The sequence below is a fragment of the Cydia amplana genome, chromosome 9 (assembly GCF_948474715.1).
Source record: "Cydia amplana chromosome 9, ilCydAmpl1.1, whole genome shotgun sequence".
Classification (NCBI taxonomy): domain Eukaryota; kingdom Metazoa; phylum Arthropoda; class Insecta; order Lepidoptera; family Tortricidae; genus Cydia; species Cydia amplana.
Window position 1 is genome coordinate 5,869,491 of NC_086077.1, and position 17,600 is coordinate 5,887,090.

The 17,600-nt window shown below is 38.1% G+C and overlaps 3 protein-coding genes across 3 annotated transcripts; all 3 read left to right on the plus strand.

Moving 5' to 3' along the window:
• Nucleotides 1-198: 198 nt before the first annotated feature.
• Nucleotides 199-1,982, plus strand: LOC134650961 (N-acylneuraminate cytidylyltransferase). Its single transcript, XM_063505918.1, has 5 exons — nt 199-401; nt 469-668; nt 759-972; nt 1,049-1,216; nt 1,862-1,982. The coding sequence occupies exons 1-5, from the start codon at nt 364-366 to the stop codon at nt 1,959-1,961; spliced, it is 720 nt and encodes a 239-aa protein (XP_063361988.1). The 5' UTR covers nt 199-363; the 3' UTR covers nt 1,962-1,982.
• Nucleotides 1,983-2,756: 774 nt separating this feature from the next.
• On the plus strand, nt 2,757-12,131 carry LOC134650960 (sorting nexin-8-like). Its single transcript, XM_063505917.1, has 7 exons — nt 2,757-2,964; nt 7,800-8,025; nt 8,273-8,378; nt 8,867-8,999; nt 9,583-9,687; nt 10,775-10,904; nt 11,929-12,131. The coding sequence occupies exons 1-7, from the start codon at nt 2,762-2,764 to the stop codon at nt 12,073-12,075; spliced, it is 1,050 nt and encodes a 349-aa protein (XP_063361987.1). The 5' UTR covers nt 2,757-2,761; the 3' UTR covers nt 12,076-12,131.
• A 3,490-nt stretch (nt 12,132-15,621) lies between these two features.
• LOC134650962 (sucrose-6-phosphate hydrolase-like) lies at nt 15,622-17,511 on the plus strand. Its single transcript, XM_063505919.1, has one exon. It carries the CDS (start codon nt 15,695-15,697, stop codon nt 17,303-17,305), a length of 1,611 nt encoding a protein of 536 aa, XP_063361989.1. The 5' UTR covers nt 15,622-15,694; the 3' UTR covers nt 17,306-17,511.
• The last annotated feature ends 89 nt before the right edge of the window (nt 17,512-17,600 follow it).

Genomic DNA, 17,600 nt, shown 5'->3' on the forward strand with positions numbered 1-17,600 from the left:
CAAAATATAATTTATTTATGAGAAATACATGGATTTATAAATTTAATAGGTAATAAAATAAATGTGAATAAAATTATATATGTAACATATTAAATATTACTAATTATATAGTGCGGCGTTTAGGTATATAGTTATTGTAAAATAATTGTAACAAACTTAGCGTAGTCTCTTATACAAATAGTTTATCGTGAATTAACATAAATCATAATTATCTGGTTATAAGAGGATACAACGACTGACGGCAACTTAAGAAAATTACGTAGCATATGATTATCCTATCAATAAATAAAGAGGAAGTGTCAATTACGGGCCGTGCTATCCCATACGCGGCACACTTGGATTTGTTCTAGCTGTTTAGTAAACATGCAAGTTTTCTTTCTAATTTTCTTTGGTTTAATTGTGTAAGTTATATTTATGTGGTGGAATAGCGGGCATTAAATTAACACATTTTTTAAGAGGCCTAATCAGTTTTGCAGAAGTAATTGAAGAGAAAACAGCAGTTCTTATCCTTGCCAGAGGTGGATCAAAAGGCATACGCTTAAAGAATCTGCAAGCAGTAGGTGGGTCAAGTTTACTAAATCGCGCAATCCATACGGCTAAGGTTGCTGGAATTCGGGATGTGACTGTATCAACAGACCATCCACTTATAGCTCTAGAAAGCATCAAAAGTAAGTAGAAATAAATGCCAGTGTTGTTATTTGTTTATGCTCATTTTATTTTGTTTACCACTTAGGTACTTATAATTTTCAATTTAACAGGTGGAGCTAGAGTTTTCCACAGAAGTCCAATCACAGCAACTGATTGGGCCCCATCCATTTGGGCAACACTTGAGTTTTTAAGCAGCAAACCTCATATCGAGATACTTATACTGCTCCAAGCCACTTCTCCTTTCGTAGAGCCAACCAATTTGATAGGTGCTTTGCGAAAGTTAACCTTTCCAATTCCTTTTGATTGTATCTTTTCTGCTACAAGGTGAGAAATGTTTATAGAAATTACAATTGGACATAATATATAATTAAAAGTCTTATTTAAAAATCCTTCGTTACAGAAGTTATAAGCTCCGCTGGAAACCTGTGGGTATTGGAGTCACCCCAATCAATTTTGACCCTATCGCTAGACCTCGAAGGCAGGACTGGAGTGGAGAATTATTAGAAACTGGAGCATTTTATATAGCTCGAAGAAATGTTGTTATGAGCGGATCATATCAAAACAATAAGTAAATCGTATTTTATTTTACATTTTTAGGTGCTCATATTATTATTTCTTTCTTATTTATATGAAATTACGTGTGATGCACCAATGCAACAACAAAACGCGAAATGATAGTCGATTTAGACTCTCGCGCGAGCCACGAGACGAGCCGCGAGCCGAGCCACGAGACGAGAGTGTAAGCGGTGGGCTCGCGGCTCGTCTCGTGGCTCGCAAGCTCGTCGAGCTAATATAATTTAAACACTAACGGCACGGCATAAGGTTTATAACCGAATGACAAGCCGAACGCGAGTGTAAACGGTGGACTCGCGTCTCGTGGCGCGGCTCGCGGCTCGTCTCGTGGCTCGCGCGAGAGTCTAAACCGAGTGTCAAAGTCGTATGTTGCGTTCCACTTTTCTTTGAAGTTATACTCTTTCTTTTATAAGAGTTGTTCATATGAAAAAACAGTAAAGAGATTTTATCTAAAGTTAGTGCAATTGGAACGCAGCCTTCTAAAAAGTACCGTGGGAATCCATGTTTGACGTCACTTTTAGTTTAACTTCTCGCAATGCAAATTAGTTCGGTAGTGAACTAGTCATGTTGTTTACGTGTTACATATAATTTACTTCTTTAGTCTGTGTTGTTTAAATACCTTTCTATCAACGTTTTTCAGTTGCTCGGTGTGGGAAGTGTCAGCAGCGGAAAGTTTCGAAGTGGATTCTTACCACGATCTTCAAGTAGCGAATGTCTTACTTAGTTCTAACTTAGCTTAAACTTTTGATCAGTACTCACAGGTATGATCTGTTTATATTATGTACTATATTTGCATGTCTAACCCTAGTTATATGTATATCTTGCTACTGTACATTAAAAACATTGAAATGCCAATTGATAAGTTATTGATATTTATTATTTTCGTACTAAAAACTTTCAAAAAACTAATCTCTAAACGTTTAGGTATATTATCTTTGTAGTTGGATAGGGATATGACTTATTATCTGAATACTTTCTGAATATTCAATACCTATTTATTGCTCTCTCTGATCTCTAATTATGCTATTTTGGAAAAACCAAGTCCAAAAATGAATATGTAACGCCTTTGACATTGCTCTTGTCTATGCATGCACTAGTTGGTTCGTGATAATGATATTTAATTTAGGCATGAATGTTTAAACAGATGGCCCATATTCATTGCATATCAATATCAGCTTACTTATCCTACAGTTGTACAGTATATTATGTATGACTTGTGTTGGATTGTAAAAAAATCTAATAAGGATTTTATATTTATGGTGTAAATTTTTATGTTATACCTGTGGGCTAGTTTAAATCAGTTTTTTTAACAGCTATGTTTATTGGAGAGACTCTTACATTTGTTTTACAGATTATAAAACATCCTGCATATTAAAAATATATAGAATTCAATAACAACTATTAGGTTTTTAAAGATACCGAAAATTGGGTTATATGGTCAGTACTGTAGGTAGACATGACGATATATTTTACTTTTACAGAAATTTGATTACTTGCGAAACTACCTATTTACTATTCTTTAAACGTTTCAACAACAACAATGTCAAACTCTGAAATAATAACATTTGAAGACCTAGAGGCAACAGATGTGATCAGCGTGGAGTTGGTTCCTGAGCGTAAAGGCCTCATTCTGAAGCACTGTGAATACTATGTCAGCTCCCGGAGACATGGCACCACGGTGACAAGGAGATATAACGAGTTTGTACAGCTGTATGATGTGCTCTACGCCAAATATCCGTACCGGTAAGTCATTTTTATTGCACTATAAATTCTACATATGGCAGATCAGGATGAATGGGTCCTCTATAAGCATATAATGTCACTTACAAAACGCTTCGCTTGGTATGGAAGCTACCTCAATCAAATGAGTAAAGCTCAATAATATATTGCGAATTTGTTAGCCGAGTCATGAAATATTTCCCCGGGGGAATGTCCCTACACAGATCCAGGTTGGAATGTGTCATTTTTGTTCCCAAAATCTCTATTCAAGTAAACCTCTAATCTCTTTAAAAACTTTTGTTTTTCTACATTGATCTCCAAAACTCGATCTTACCTGCTAGCATGAGATGGGTCTTTCCGCGTAACTCGGACATGACAACGAAAAAATAAACTATTGAATTTAGAATGTGTTTGAATGTAGAATAATCAAATGAGGGTAGCAGAACAAATTTTATAACCTTAAGTCAATAATAAGTCAACGGTTGTCATAATTTCCGACATTGTAAGTGCTGCTTGCGGAATCAACTACGAACGTAAAATAAGTGATTATAAATATTACGACTTTAATTGATTTTTACGCAAAGAAGAGGTAAGTAACCTTTATTTATCTGTTGTCTATTAAATTATTCACGCGTTACTTTGATTACAATTATCATAAGTTGAAAGAAAAATATGTAAGAGGTGAATGAAAATTGCATGTCGTTGAGTAACGTGAGTAACGTAAAAAACAATATTTTTCATTTACTGTACTGAAGTTTTGGACAAACGAACTTATATTGAACTATGTGTATGATTGGGCTTAGATGGTGTCATTCTCGCGGTTTATTTCTCCGCATAAGTGTTATTTTATAGAAATACATGACTTGAGATACTTGTAACGTGAGTCACAGTGAATCGCGTTGTTGCAACTGTAAAGCGAGTAACTAAATATTTGAATGTATTTTGTAGCTACAATGCCTCTATCAGCGGCAGAAAGGGCAAAAAGAAGAAGACAGAAGCTGAAAGACGACGGAAAGTACGAAGAGTATAAGAAAAAACATAGGCTTGCCGCCAAAAAATCAGGCAAAAGAAGAAGTTGCTAGATAACATGACTCAAAAAAAGAAAAACCAATTTATAAAGGATGAAAGAGAAAAAACCAGAAAAAGAGTTGAAAAACATATAGATCAAAGAAAAAAGCTGAATAAGCAAGAGCCTTAGATAGTTCAATTGCATCCTCATCTTCGATGTTAATTAATCGCCAAGCTTTGGGTAGAGCTAAATAACGTATCAGAAAAGTTCTAATTCTAATAATAATAAGTAATAAATATGCTATTTGTTTGCTAGAAATGATAAAAAATATCAAAATATTCTAGGTAGTCGCAAGTAACGTGATTCACGAAATCGCTGTAACGTGAGTTCGTAAGGTTTTATATTTTATTTAAATAAGGGTGTATCTTTGATTTTATTTGGTTAACTATTAAAGAAGCTTGCATATTTATGTCATTGTTTTGTTATTTTGTTAAAACTAATTCATTCAATAATCAAAGGGAAATCAATAAACACAAAAGGCGTAAAACTCCGTGTCCATTTCTTGTAACGTGAGTCATGGAGTTATTTTCCACTTTTCTCCAATTTTTATAATTTGATGGAGAAAAAGTACTTCGATAAATGATTCGCAGTAATGTACTCTGTGATATTATTATCAAGTTTTCGACGTAGAAAGTTCTTGATCTCAAATATACGACAAGATTGTTAGGAATAGTGACTACAAAGTAACGTGAGTCACCGTGGATTTACCCAGATGCGTTCTCGCGCGCGACTCCATACATCTTGCGCGACTTCAAGTATGGACTCGCCCGCGAGAACGCTGAACCCATGCTAGACAGTCTGAGAGAATACAGGTTGCAAAGAGGCACTCTGAAGATAAAGATTATTACTTTTTACGGTAGAGAAATATTGAAATGCTCAAATTGATTTGATTGTTAATAAATAAATAAATTAATTTTGAATAGGTAAATAAATTTCTTCCTGTTTTATTCCAATGCATAAATGGCATAATGTGATTCAGTTTCAAATCAGACTTGGCAAAAACCCAGAGAGTAATGAGCAAATGGTTTATATAATTCAATAAATAGAGTAACAGTTGTTGTTTCATTTTGAACCCTATTGTAATCGACATAAGTTCTCCTTGAGCTGGTCAGAGTTGTCAGACAAAAGTTGACCTTAGGTATCGTAAATTTCATAGCCTATCAGTGTACTGTAATTTGTACTTGATTTGTGCATGACTGATTGAGCATATTTTTTATCTAATCCTTATCTTAGTTATGTCATATTTGGATACATTATCAAAGAAATTAAGAAGAAAAAAATTAAGTTTTGTGTGTAAAACTTTTATCCTACAAATTCCAGATATGATTAACAAATTAAAGGTCCCGTCACACGGGCGCGTGCCCCCCCCGGCGTACGCCCCGCCCCACAGGGGGGCGTCTTGTAAAACGTTACGATGCGTTACAGGGGCGGAAGGGGGGGTTTGAACTACGCGTTACGTAACATTGTTTTTTAACCCTTCAGAACTTTTCGCCACTTTACGGTACTTTACGCCACATAATTGTGGCCTTTAGGTAAAAAAATGGTCACTTGGTGGTTACGTAACGTTTTACTAGGGGGAAGGGGGAGGGGTACAGAAAAACGTTACGGCGCGTTACATGGGAGGGGGGGGTCAAAAATGTCCAAAAATTGCGTTAGGCCCTGGTCTCCTATTTTATGCTGTACGCGGCGTCTGGCGTCAGCGTCAACGTTTTTGAACAAAAAAGACGCTGACGTCGACGTCTAAAACAGACCACAACAGTACATCTCTATAGTAAGCATCGTGACGCAGACGCTGTAAGCGGCCGATGGCGTTTATAGGAGACCAGGGCCTTACGTAATAGAACGCTCCCTGACACCTTTACGCCCGTTAAAGTTAAAGCGTTAAGTGGATTATGTGGTCAGCAAAGGTGGTCAGTTTACCGCGTGGGAGGAAAAGCGATAAGCGTTCATTATCAGCTTCCTCGCGTTTTATGGCAGGATTCGCGAAATTGGCGTAAGCGATAAGCGACAGCGGAAGGGACACAGAGAATATCCCTTTTACACTTGGGTCTTAGTAACAAAAAGCGGCCAAGTGCGAGTCGGACTCGCCCATGAAGGGTTCCGTATTTAGGCGATTTATGACGTATTAAAAAAAAACTACTTACTAGATCTCGTTCAAACCAATTTTCGGTGGAAGTTTACATGGTAATGTACATCATATATTTTTTTTAGTTTTATCATTCTCTTATTTTAGAAGTTACAGGGGGGGGACACACATTTTACCACTTTGGAAGTGTCTCTCGCGCAAACTATTCAGTTTAGAAAAAAATGATATTAGAAACCTCAATATCATTTTTGAAGACCTATCCATAGATACTCCACACGTATGGGTTTGATGAAAAAAAAAATTTTTGAGTTTCAGTTCGAAGTATGGGGAACCCCAAAAATTTATTGTTTTTTTTCTATTTTTGTCTGAAAATCTTAATGCGGTTCACAGAATACATCTACTTACCAAGTTTCAACAGTATAGTTCTTATAGTTTCGGAGAAAAGTGGCTGTGACATACGGACGGACAGACAGACGGACAGACGGACAGACAGACAGACAGACAGACATGACGAATCTATAAGGGTTCCGTTTTTTGCCATTTGGCTACGGAACCCTAAAAAGGAGACGATTGCGGATTCGACGCTGAAGTTTGTTGTGTATAGCGAGCGTGTCGACCAATGGATGGTTAAAAAGTTTTCCAAAATCTCCAGTGTTAATGGCTAAAATGGCCGATGGTTAATGTTCGTTTACCCATAACGAGTTTTTAAATACCTAACTACATAACTTACGATAACACTTTAAACCACAGTTTTGGATATCTTGTAATAGTTGTAATGGAGTGATAGAAATAGAGAACGACGAATTTCCGATTGGACTTCGCAGCAGACGGAACGATTTGAAACAAAAGCATTAGTGTATTTTTATTTTTATCGCCTTGCGCTTTTCTTTGCACCATAATAATAGGTATAAAGCTAAATGTAGGTAAGCTATGTCAACCCAGTTGGCCTCGAGATAAAAATTAAATCACTACTCGTTTATGTTGCAATAATATTGTATAATAATGTGATGCTTCATAATCATGGGTCGTGGCAAAATTAAACCAAAAATGTCGTTACAAATACTCTGATAAAGTTGATAATGACAATGTAGTGTTTATTTACAAAATTACGCCATGACAACAGATTCGAGTTGAGCCGGATAGGTAGATTTCTTTGATTGATAACATGATGAATATGACCGGTTTGTACTCTGAAATAGGTTGTTAGGATTAAAATTGTGCATTCCTTATTTTGCTTAGTTGATATAGCTAAACAGCGTTATGAGACGAAACGGATCACAGAAGGTTCACTCCCTAACAATACGCCGTAAAACGCGTCTATTTACGACAGATATGACCGCTAGGTGGCGCAAGCGCGAGAGGTCAGCAGACGTCCGTTCCGTAGGGGTGCGCGGCAAGTACTATGGCTAGACACCAAAATTGGTGTGGGCAACATGTAGCTAATGCTCTGGTTTCCTAGGATAGCGGTGCCGTCATATAGCGGCCGTCTTCATACAAATACTACGACATCCATATTTAGCCGTATTATTTAGTATGGAGACGGCCGCTATATGACGGCACCGCTATCCTAGGAAAACCGATCTTATGCGACGAAATTGCGGAGTGAGCCACGTCTGACTACATTAAAGCTGAAATAGCTTCGTATCTTAACCTTCCAGGTACACAATAACTTCTACTTATATGTATCAATTAATTTTTTTCCAGGGCCGTATGCCGCTTGCCCCCAAAACGCGTAGTCGTCAATGGCGGCAGCCCCCTTTTCCTCCAACGGCGCCGCGCCGCCCTCCAAAGATGGTTGACACTCATGGCAAGACACCCGGTATTGGCCCACGATGCCGACTTAAGAACGTTTCTCTGTGAGGCAAACTCGAGGCTCGAGAAGCCGAAACATGACGAGTTTACGTTGGCAGGAACACAAGAGAGCAGCTCTGTAAGTTGAACCTTATTACTGACCTCTAAGTTGAAAATTAAGCAACAGCCTACTCCAAAACCATCACGACGAGATAGTTGACACTTATGGCGAGTCATCTGGTACACAACACAATCATTAAGGACAGTGGCAGAGTTGTACTAATATTATTTTGAAAACCTCGCCCGAGGATTTCTTAACACCATATTATGATTGTAACATACTGATGGATTGACCATCTCAAAGTCTATCTTGTACGTTGTTCCAGAGAGACATGACCACAGAAGAGATGCAGGCAGCTTTCGTGTCTAGCCAGGAGCAACTGCGGCTTATTCAGCTGGGCTTGGACAGGCTCTTCCAAATCTTCGAGAGAGGTTGGTCCTTCTAACCAGATACATTCACCGTAGTAGATTTGCGCCGTAGTATTTCACCAGTAAAAGAGAACCCGTTTGTGAGCGCTAATCTTCGTAAATTATTCATAATGCGATACTTCATTACGATTAAAAAGAGAGCGCTAACCAAGTTGTATTTGCTGCATTTATTGGCTAAATGATTCAATTTGTATATTTTTATTGATGTTTGATTGTTTTTTAAACGTTAAATGATTGATTGATTGAACTGGGTTTAAATACATCGATTAGATCAACACACCCACACGAAAGTATGTCCTTATAGTTCGTTTTTTTAGCATTAGAAAAAGGTTCAGATTAAGTAACTTATAAACGTACCTAAGGGATAACGATCCTCAGATCTATTAGCCCTCACATTGCTTAATAAATTCATACGTGTATTGTATTGAGGTATCTAAGCACATGCATATACCTATTTTTTGGCAGTTTTTACAACTTACATCTTTTTTTAGCGGAGAGTCGCTGTGAAGCAGAAAAGGCGGATATACGAGAACTCGGAGCTGGGCTGAACGCCCTTTCTGCTACCAATGTCTCCGACACCGCCCGCTGGTCGCCCGTGCGCGAAGCGCTTAAAGTCGCTGCCGAGTGAGTTTCAACCTTATGTTATACAATATAGAGTTTAAACCGAAAGGACACGTATAAGAGCTGAGCAAAACATTGGAACTGGTTTGATTTGAATGCGCTTTCCGCCACCAACGTGTCCGACGCCACTCGCTGGTCGCCTGTGCGCGAAGCGCTTAAAGTCGCTTCCGAGTGAGTTTCAACCTTATGTAAAATATTATAGAGTTCATTACTTGTACGTAATGCACGTGTACTAACACTAACACTTTACACTGGCTATCGGCGGACCTTCTCTGGTTTACGAAGTGTTAGTTGACAATGTGGGCGATGGTGCGATACTTTTTGTATTTAACCTAACCTAACCATAGCAAGTTTACCAATTTTTAATTTGAACCTTGATCTATTAGTAAAATAAATGCTGCTTTATTTGTTTCATGAAAGGTTCAAATTAGATTACAACAAATATGTACATTTAGAGTATTTAGACTCATGAGGTTAAAGTACTTGACGTAGTTGTCAAGTGCTGAGTGACTTTCAGTCTTATAGTAGGCATTATAAAGTCTAACTATTCCTTTTTGTTAAATCAATATGAGCATTTTTTCTGCAGACTGGCGGTTGAGATGGGCGAAAATACAACAGAAAACACGGACTTCACAGAAGATGGTATTGGGGGGAGGCTGCTGTTGGCTCTAGATGCTTTAGGGGCTTACAGGTATGAATGACCGATATGACGTGCACAACCCTATTGTACCGCCAAGGGCTTAAATATCTACACAGACAAAGCGCTAAAAACATGTGTATGTATTCGTTTTATTGTAGGTATAGACAGAAAATATCTTATACCTTTAAACGAGGAATTGTATATTTATTTATTTATATGTATATATATTTTAAGGATCTCGGAAACGGCTCTAACGATTTCGATGAAATTTGCTCGAGTTTTCGGGGGCGAAAAATGGATCTAGCTAGGTCTTATCTCTGGGGAAACGTGCATTTTTGAGTTTTAATATGTTTTCCGAGCAAAGCTCCGTCTCCCAGATATTTAAGGTAGTGCGTCGATATATTTAGCCCGTTATCGATATTTTGAACCTCGACTTATGGTATGGCATAACTAAGGGCCGATTTAGACGGCGCGCGAACTCGCCTGCGATTCTAATTACATTGCGGGCTGTTGGTAACATCCAATTCAACCGACCAATCAAAACCCGCAATGTAATGAAACTCGCATGCGAGTTCTCGCATCGTCTAAATGAGCCCTAACTTGCATTATCTTCTCTGTCAATGTACTTGTATTGTATAGTATATGTGTTAATAGGCTACATGACTAATTTTCATATATGGTATCAATCGATCGGGTTTGTTTTTAGGATCAAATGTCTATATGGGACCCATTGCATTAAAGTAACACAAAACTCAGAAACTGTAGTCAAAGGCCGACAGTCGCACTTCACTCGCGAAACGCCCTATACAAAACGGCCAGAGGCCGTGACGTCAAGGTCTCTGGGAGCCCATATTGTAGTATGGACAAAACAAGAAAATTGCGTTTTTGTCGGTGAAATATTGCGTTTATGTATATAGTTGCTATACCTACAATATTTTTTTGGATGAAATGTAAGGAATCGAATGGTACCCTTACTTTTATCGTTTTCGGAAGTTAAAAAAAACTTAAATTTTGAAACTTTCAAGTCCTGTATTTTTGTAATTTTTCAATATTTTAATTGTGATAAATTGCTCGTTTGCTATCTATTTTACTAGATTTTGTTATAAAATTCAACATGTGTCATCATCCCTATTGTCAGGGAACTGTGCGGGCGCCTGACTCGGGGCCTGCACGCCGAGCGCGCCGCGGCGGCCGCGCAGCACAAGCACTCCGCCGCCAGCCAGCTGCTGCGCGAGCGCCACCGGTACGCGCTCTGCTGCGCCACACAGGTACACAGGCCATCACTACATAGCAGGGATGTTGCGAATATCCGCATCCGCACCCGCGGAACTTCCGCATTATTTTCAACATCCGCATCCGCATCCGCATCGGCAAAAAATCGATGCGGATTTAATGCGGATGTGGAACAGGTCGGCACAGGAACGTCTTAGCATCGGCGTAAGCGCTAGACTGCTAGTAATTTAGTCATTAACCAAAAAAACCTAATTAAAAATGAGCAGTCAAGCGTGAGTGGGACTTAATGTACGGAACCCTTGGAACGCGAGTCCGACTCGCACTTGGCCGTTTTTTGAAATAAAAATTACAAAAATGTAACATTTGACGTTTTTTATGGTACTATCTTGACATCCGCATCCGCATCCGCGGATGTGAGCCTTTAAAAATCCGCATCCGCATCCGCATCCGCATCCGTCAAATCCGATGTCTAAAAATCGGCATCCGCAACATCCCTGCTACATAGTATAATAAAACAAAGTCGCTTCCCACTGTCTGTCGATCCCTATCTTAGATCTTTAAAACTACGCAATTTTGATGCGGTTTTTTTTAAATAGATATAGTGATTCAAGAGGAAGGTTTTATGTATAATTTGGTAACCCGTGCGAAGCCGGGCGTGTCGCTAGTAGATAGATATACTTCGGCAAACACAACTTGTCAGTCACTTCATCATCATCATATCAGCTAGAGGACGTCCACTGCTGGACATAGGCCTAACCAAAGAGTGCCACAATGACCGGTATTGCGCCACCCGCATCCAGCGGACTCCCGCGACCTTTACCAGGTCATCAGTCCACCTTGTGGGGGGTCTACCCACGCTGCGCCTTCCGGTACGTGGTCGCCACTTGAGGATCTTTCCACCCCAACGGCCATCGGTTCTACGTGCAATCAGTCACTTAGAACCAGAGGAGCTACCGCGATATTCGAGCATCTGAGCCCTGAAATGATATTGATAAGTTTAACGTATTGTAATATGCTGTAATTTAATTTAAATTATTATTAACTGTCTTTTTTGGACAGGAAGCGCTCCTGTCTCGTGCCTACGCACTAGCTGCTGTCGAATCTCTTCCGTCTCTCTTCCGCACGCAAGGCGCTACGCACGCGCGCGTTGCCACTCTTTGGGCGGACCTGCATACAGCGCTCCGACACGCCGCCAAACCGAAATAAACCTTAACACAGAGGTATACAGTTAAAATTAGAATGCTGGCTCGAAGATAATAATCAGAATTTTTCTACTCCAGCACTTAAATGTGTCAATTAAATGACTGACAGTGATATCTAAAGCAATGTCATTTGAATGATTTGTCTATAGGCTCATAAGATGACTGCTAGCAGTCATCTTATGAGTATAATACAACTGCTTTATTTTTTTTAAAGATACAAGTTCCGATCATCTTGATTGAAAGAGGTATGTTTTCATTTACAATAATAACTCTTTTTTTTTTAAATAATAACTCAATTTTTTTTAAATAATAACTTTTTTTTTAATAATAACTCTTTTTTTTTAATAATAACTCTTTTTTTTTAATAATAACTTTTTTTTTTTTTTTTGCTGCAGCTGTCATAGAAAAAGTAATGTATGCAACAGCTCATAATTGGTTCTTAAAATTCTCGGGTCTTTTTTTATAAAACTCGACTACGTCTCGTTTTGTAACTTCGACCCTTGAATTTTAAGAACCCTTATTATATCACTGTTGCATAAACTACTATTAAGTCCGTTGAGAATAGCGGTCAGATTTGATGATCGTACTTCGTACTTGATGTGGCGTGTCTCAATCTCTTAGTCGTGCGGTGTTAAAAAGTGACGTCTTATTTTATATCGCAGATAACGCCATACAACATACACCAGATGCCCCTGCAGGCGTAGTAAGACATGAAAACAATCACACATAATCTAACAGATGGCGTTATACGTAATTTACCATCTCCGACACGGCCATCCCTACATTGTACGCGTCCCTGCGTACATTCTCTTCGAAAATATACTAGTTCGCCTTTACTACAAGGTAGTTATTTTGTACGACTCTAATTAGCGTTGAAAGAATCCCTTCCGTACCTGTGAAACATTTAATAATGGGGTCTTTGCCGTTGGGAGGTACACGTAAAACATATTATTATTCACACAAATTACCTTGGTAGAGTTACTTTTGTTATTTGAATGCTTACGTGTTGCACAGCGATGTGGAATCTCAACACTCTGTATCTATACTACTCTCAATTGCAGATATGTAATCTATATTATATAAATGCATTCTAAAATAAACAATATCTCATTGACATAAATGCCAATTCTAAATGTATTTTATTGTGTAAGCTAAATGTTGCAAATTGAATGCCGTCAGTATCGGACGTAATTATATGTTATTTTTTAAACGTATACTATTATAAATACCTATACAATTTTATACTGGCATATTACATCATTTAAAAAAGATTATGATTTTGTAAATACGATTGTTGGCAATCATTGTATTGTATTGTTATCGTATAATTATTTACCAAATAATATTTTTTGTAAATAAATCAAATGAAATCAAGTGTCTTCCAAAACGATAATGTTATTTTATATGCAAATAATATTTGAAGAATTTTACCATTAGTAATTAATTTTACGTACATTTTAAGCATAATAGGGTTTTGGGGTTTTACATATTATAAAGTATATTTATCTAAATATTTAAGTGAGCAAAGTGTGTTATTGATGCAAGATCATAATATTATATTATTGTTACATTTAAATAACATTTATTATAAATTATTTGAAGTGAAAAGTGGACCAAAATTATATATTTTATCTGTGATATTGTGTACCCATATCTTTCGTCATTGTTTATATTATTGTGTCTAAGAAACTGGCTTCAAATATGTTATAATATCGCTGTATTTGTATAAATATAAACTATCTAGATATGATCACTTTATTAAATGTTATTATGTTTTGTTGAAGTTTCTGTATATTGAGTAGTTTTTACACAAATTACATGATTATTATAAATTATTTATTTATGAATTTTTATTTACGAAGATCCCATATTTATAAATCAATGTAATTAGGAATAGTAATAAATAGTTATTTGTTTTACAAGGGGGCAATGTTGTATTTTAACTCCTCGTGCTAATATTGATAGGTACACGACCAAGCTAAAGATTTCATAATTGAATCGTGGTTCGTAACTGGAGTCTTGAGCGTTACGAGGGTTAAATAAACTTTGCGACCGAGTGAAACAAAGTTTTTTACCACACCAACGCGAGAAAAATACTACTATCTGTAAAACATTAACATTACATATCAAATCCAAATGAATTCCTTAGATACTTACAAAAAACTATCACTTAGTCCATTCCACCAGCCAAAATGAGGAAACAACTCAAAATTTGCATCTAATTACTTTGCCACTCTTGTGGATAAAATGGAACTTTCTCATCAGTTTTTGAAATATCAAGTGAGCAAAAAACCAGTGTGCCAAAATATATTATGCATTTTTAGTATTTATGCTCGCGATTAATGAAAGCATGTAAAAATGTCTGCTTATCACTTCTTCTAACGATCATATTGATGATGATTAAAGCGGTTTCATGTCTTATAAAACGCGACCACTGCACTGTTGTCACAAAGTTGGTCTAATGGAGAGTTGTTACATTGACATAATTATTGTGTTAGATTAGTGCATGTATGTATGTGTATTCATCTCCCTCCCACTGTCTTTACAAATGACATCAACTGTATTGCGTGACCAAACAATGCATCTTTTTCATCTACACAACTAAAAATTACGTGTGTCTATAACAATACGTATCTACATTACCGAAATTCCAACACAACAATAGATCTCATGACCACAGACATTTAAATAGACATCGTGTGTGTCGCGCTACACCAGGCATCTATTTATATATGCATGTATGCGAAGAGTCCTAAATTCCAGCACAACAATAGATCTCTTGACCACAGACATTTCAATAGACATCGTGGGGATTTTAAGGCTACTGCTACAAAAATAATGTATTCCAATTTAAAATGGAGCTATAGTAATACGCATAATAAAAAAAAGCGATCCAACAATGCCCCAAAATCACCTTTGTATGAAAACCCCTCTCACCCCAAATACGAGGCACTACGGGGTGAGGTGGGTTTTCCTCTTTATCGTCAAAGTTATGAAATGGAACTACCCAAAATAAAATAAAAACTAAAATACAAACGTCCGGATCACTTATTATATACACCGTTCAGTTTTCATACGTAAAAATAAAATGTTATCGAGGTTTGAATTTCAGTTTTGACCCTACTCACCCCATTTTACGGTACCCACATTTTTACTGGGAAATCGTCACGCGTCACGTGAGATACTACTAACAAAACTTCCTATTGAAATTGTGACTTGTGACCTTGAAGTTTGTAATTTAAATCCAAACATACGAAAGTATATTTGGATTTTATATAATTATAGATATATTTTTTTTCATATCCATCCATATCCAATCCAGCATACGAAAGCCCGAAAGGATATACCTTACGTTATATAATTTTTTTAAGGGGCTACATACATTTTATGTAGGTAAGTGACGTAAGTGTCGGCTATATTTCTGAAAACCGTAAAAGTCGTTGAAGTCCAACATAGTTTAGTTCAAAGTCCCAGATGGGTTTCTATATTTCCAAATATGCTGACGTCACGTTATCTACTGATTAGATACTTATATGTCTGTTGTGTTTACAATGCTATTCAATACTTGCTGTTCAGTCACTACCGCGTGGCTATTTACAAACACTCGCTTCCCTTAGAGTCCGATGTCAAAGACAATATCAGTATTTTTTCAAACGCCGCACCAAATGGAATTGTTTATATTGCTCTTAGGACTAGGCCTAGCCTCGGCCGAGTACAGCTTGGACTACGGGCACATAGAAGCTTTCTTAAAAGAAAGAAAATCAGCACAGAAGATGAAAAATGGACCACTTTTTCATATATCATCTCCAGTTGGCTGGCTTCGGGATCCGGCAGGGTTCATTTATTTCAAAAACCAATATCATATCTTCTTCGAATATCATCCTAACAACGGCGCGTGGGGGGCTGTGAACTGGGGCCATGTGGTCAGTTCTAACCTGGTCGATTGGGCGCATTACCCTCCAGCTCTCGTGCCGAAAGACTACTATGAGAAACAAGGATGCCTCGCCGGGAGCGCCATCATTCACGATCGCTATCTCACTCTATTCTACACTGGCTACGCGCTGAGGAACTCCAAAAGCTGGCAGACTCAAAACGTTGCTATCAGCACAGATGGAATCATCTTTCAGAAATACCTTTACAACCCGGTTATAAGGGAAGACTTGCATGGCGTCGGCAACTTCAGGAACCCTAAGGTGTGGAGGCATAAAAACAACACCTACATGATGCTTGGGACTGCATCTAGAGAACAACTCGGCAGGCTAGAACTTTACACTTCCGTGGACATGAACGTGTGGACCTTCAATAAGACCTTAGCGGAGTCCTACGGAGACATGGGTTTTATGTGGGAGAACCCCGACATGGTCGAGATGGACGGTATGGATGTTCTGATTTTATCCGTTCAAGGTATCCAGGCGGACTGCTTTAGATTCAAAAACATGTATCAGACTGGCTATATTGTCGGGCACTTCGATTATGACAAACTGGCTTTTGAGAACATGGAATTATCTACAGCGACTTTTAACGAACTAGACCATGGTCATGACTTCTATGGGGTGAAGACTACAATAGCTCCCGATGGGAGGAGGCTTTTAATAGCTGGATTAGGGATGTCGAGCTTAGCAGACTCCCGGCACGGCTGGGCGAACATGCTCACCCTAGTGCGGGAGATACAGCTGAACAAAAAGGGGGAAATCCTCATGACGCCCGTCAAAGAAGTCAAGCAGCTTCGCAGAGAAATCCTCGAGCGCGCTTGGTATTCTCCTGGGGGCGCCTTCACGTCCGACACTAAATATTTCGAGCTGATTTTAAATACTACAACTGCCACTAGAGATGTAAGTATCAGCTTTGAATGGGGTGATGGCAGTCAATTCAAAGTCGGGTATTCATCTGAACATCGATATGTAACTGTTGATCGAGGGAGAGAGGATGGAGTGAGGCGCGCGGACTGGTCTCCCAGAGGTATCATCTATTGGCGTATATTTATGGATTATTGCGCTGTGGAGGTATATTGTGGGAACGGTGAAGTGGTATTCACAAGCAGGATACCTCTACCGCGAGGTCGTGTGGTCATTAAAGTGGGCGGAGAAACGATGGTCCACATCACGCAATATAAGCTCAGGCGGGGTGTTGGTTACAGTAGAATTTCGAGCAAGAAAATTAAATATGAATATCGGAAGAAAGTTGAGAAGAAAGCGAAGACGAAGGCTAACATAGCCAGTTCTGAAGATGAGTGAATTAGCAAATACGGATTGTTATGTTCGTCCGCGCTTGATATGCAATTTTTGACTATTGTGATGAGAGCATGAACATTTTAAACAGTGTCGTCTCTTAAAGGGTATGTGTGTAACCGGCAAAGACTTAACCTTGGTCCGGTTTTGTAAACTACAAGTCACAATTTTAAAAGTGTAATTGTAATTATGCATGAGTTTTTAGTTTTTTAGAATTATAATGCTTCTCCAAATATTTTGTTATGTCTGTTATTGTTAAGCTGCTACCTGAAAGATTTATTTTTAATCGGATAGATCAACT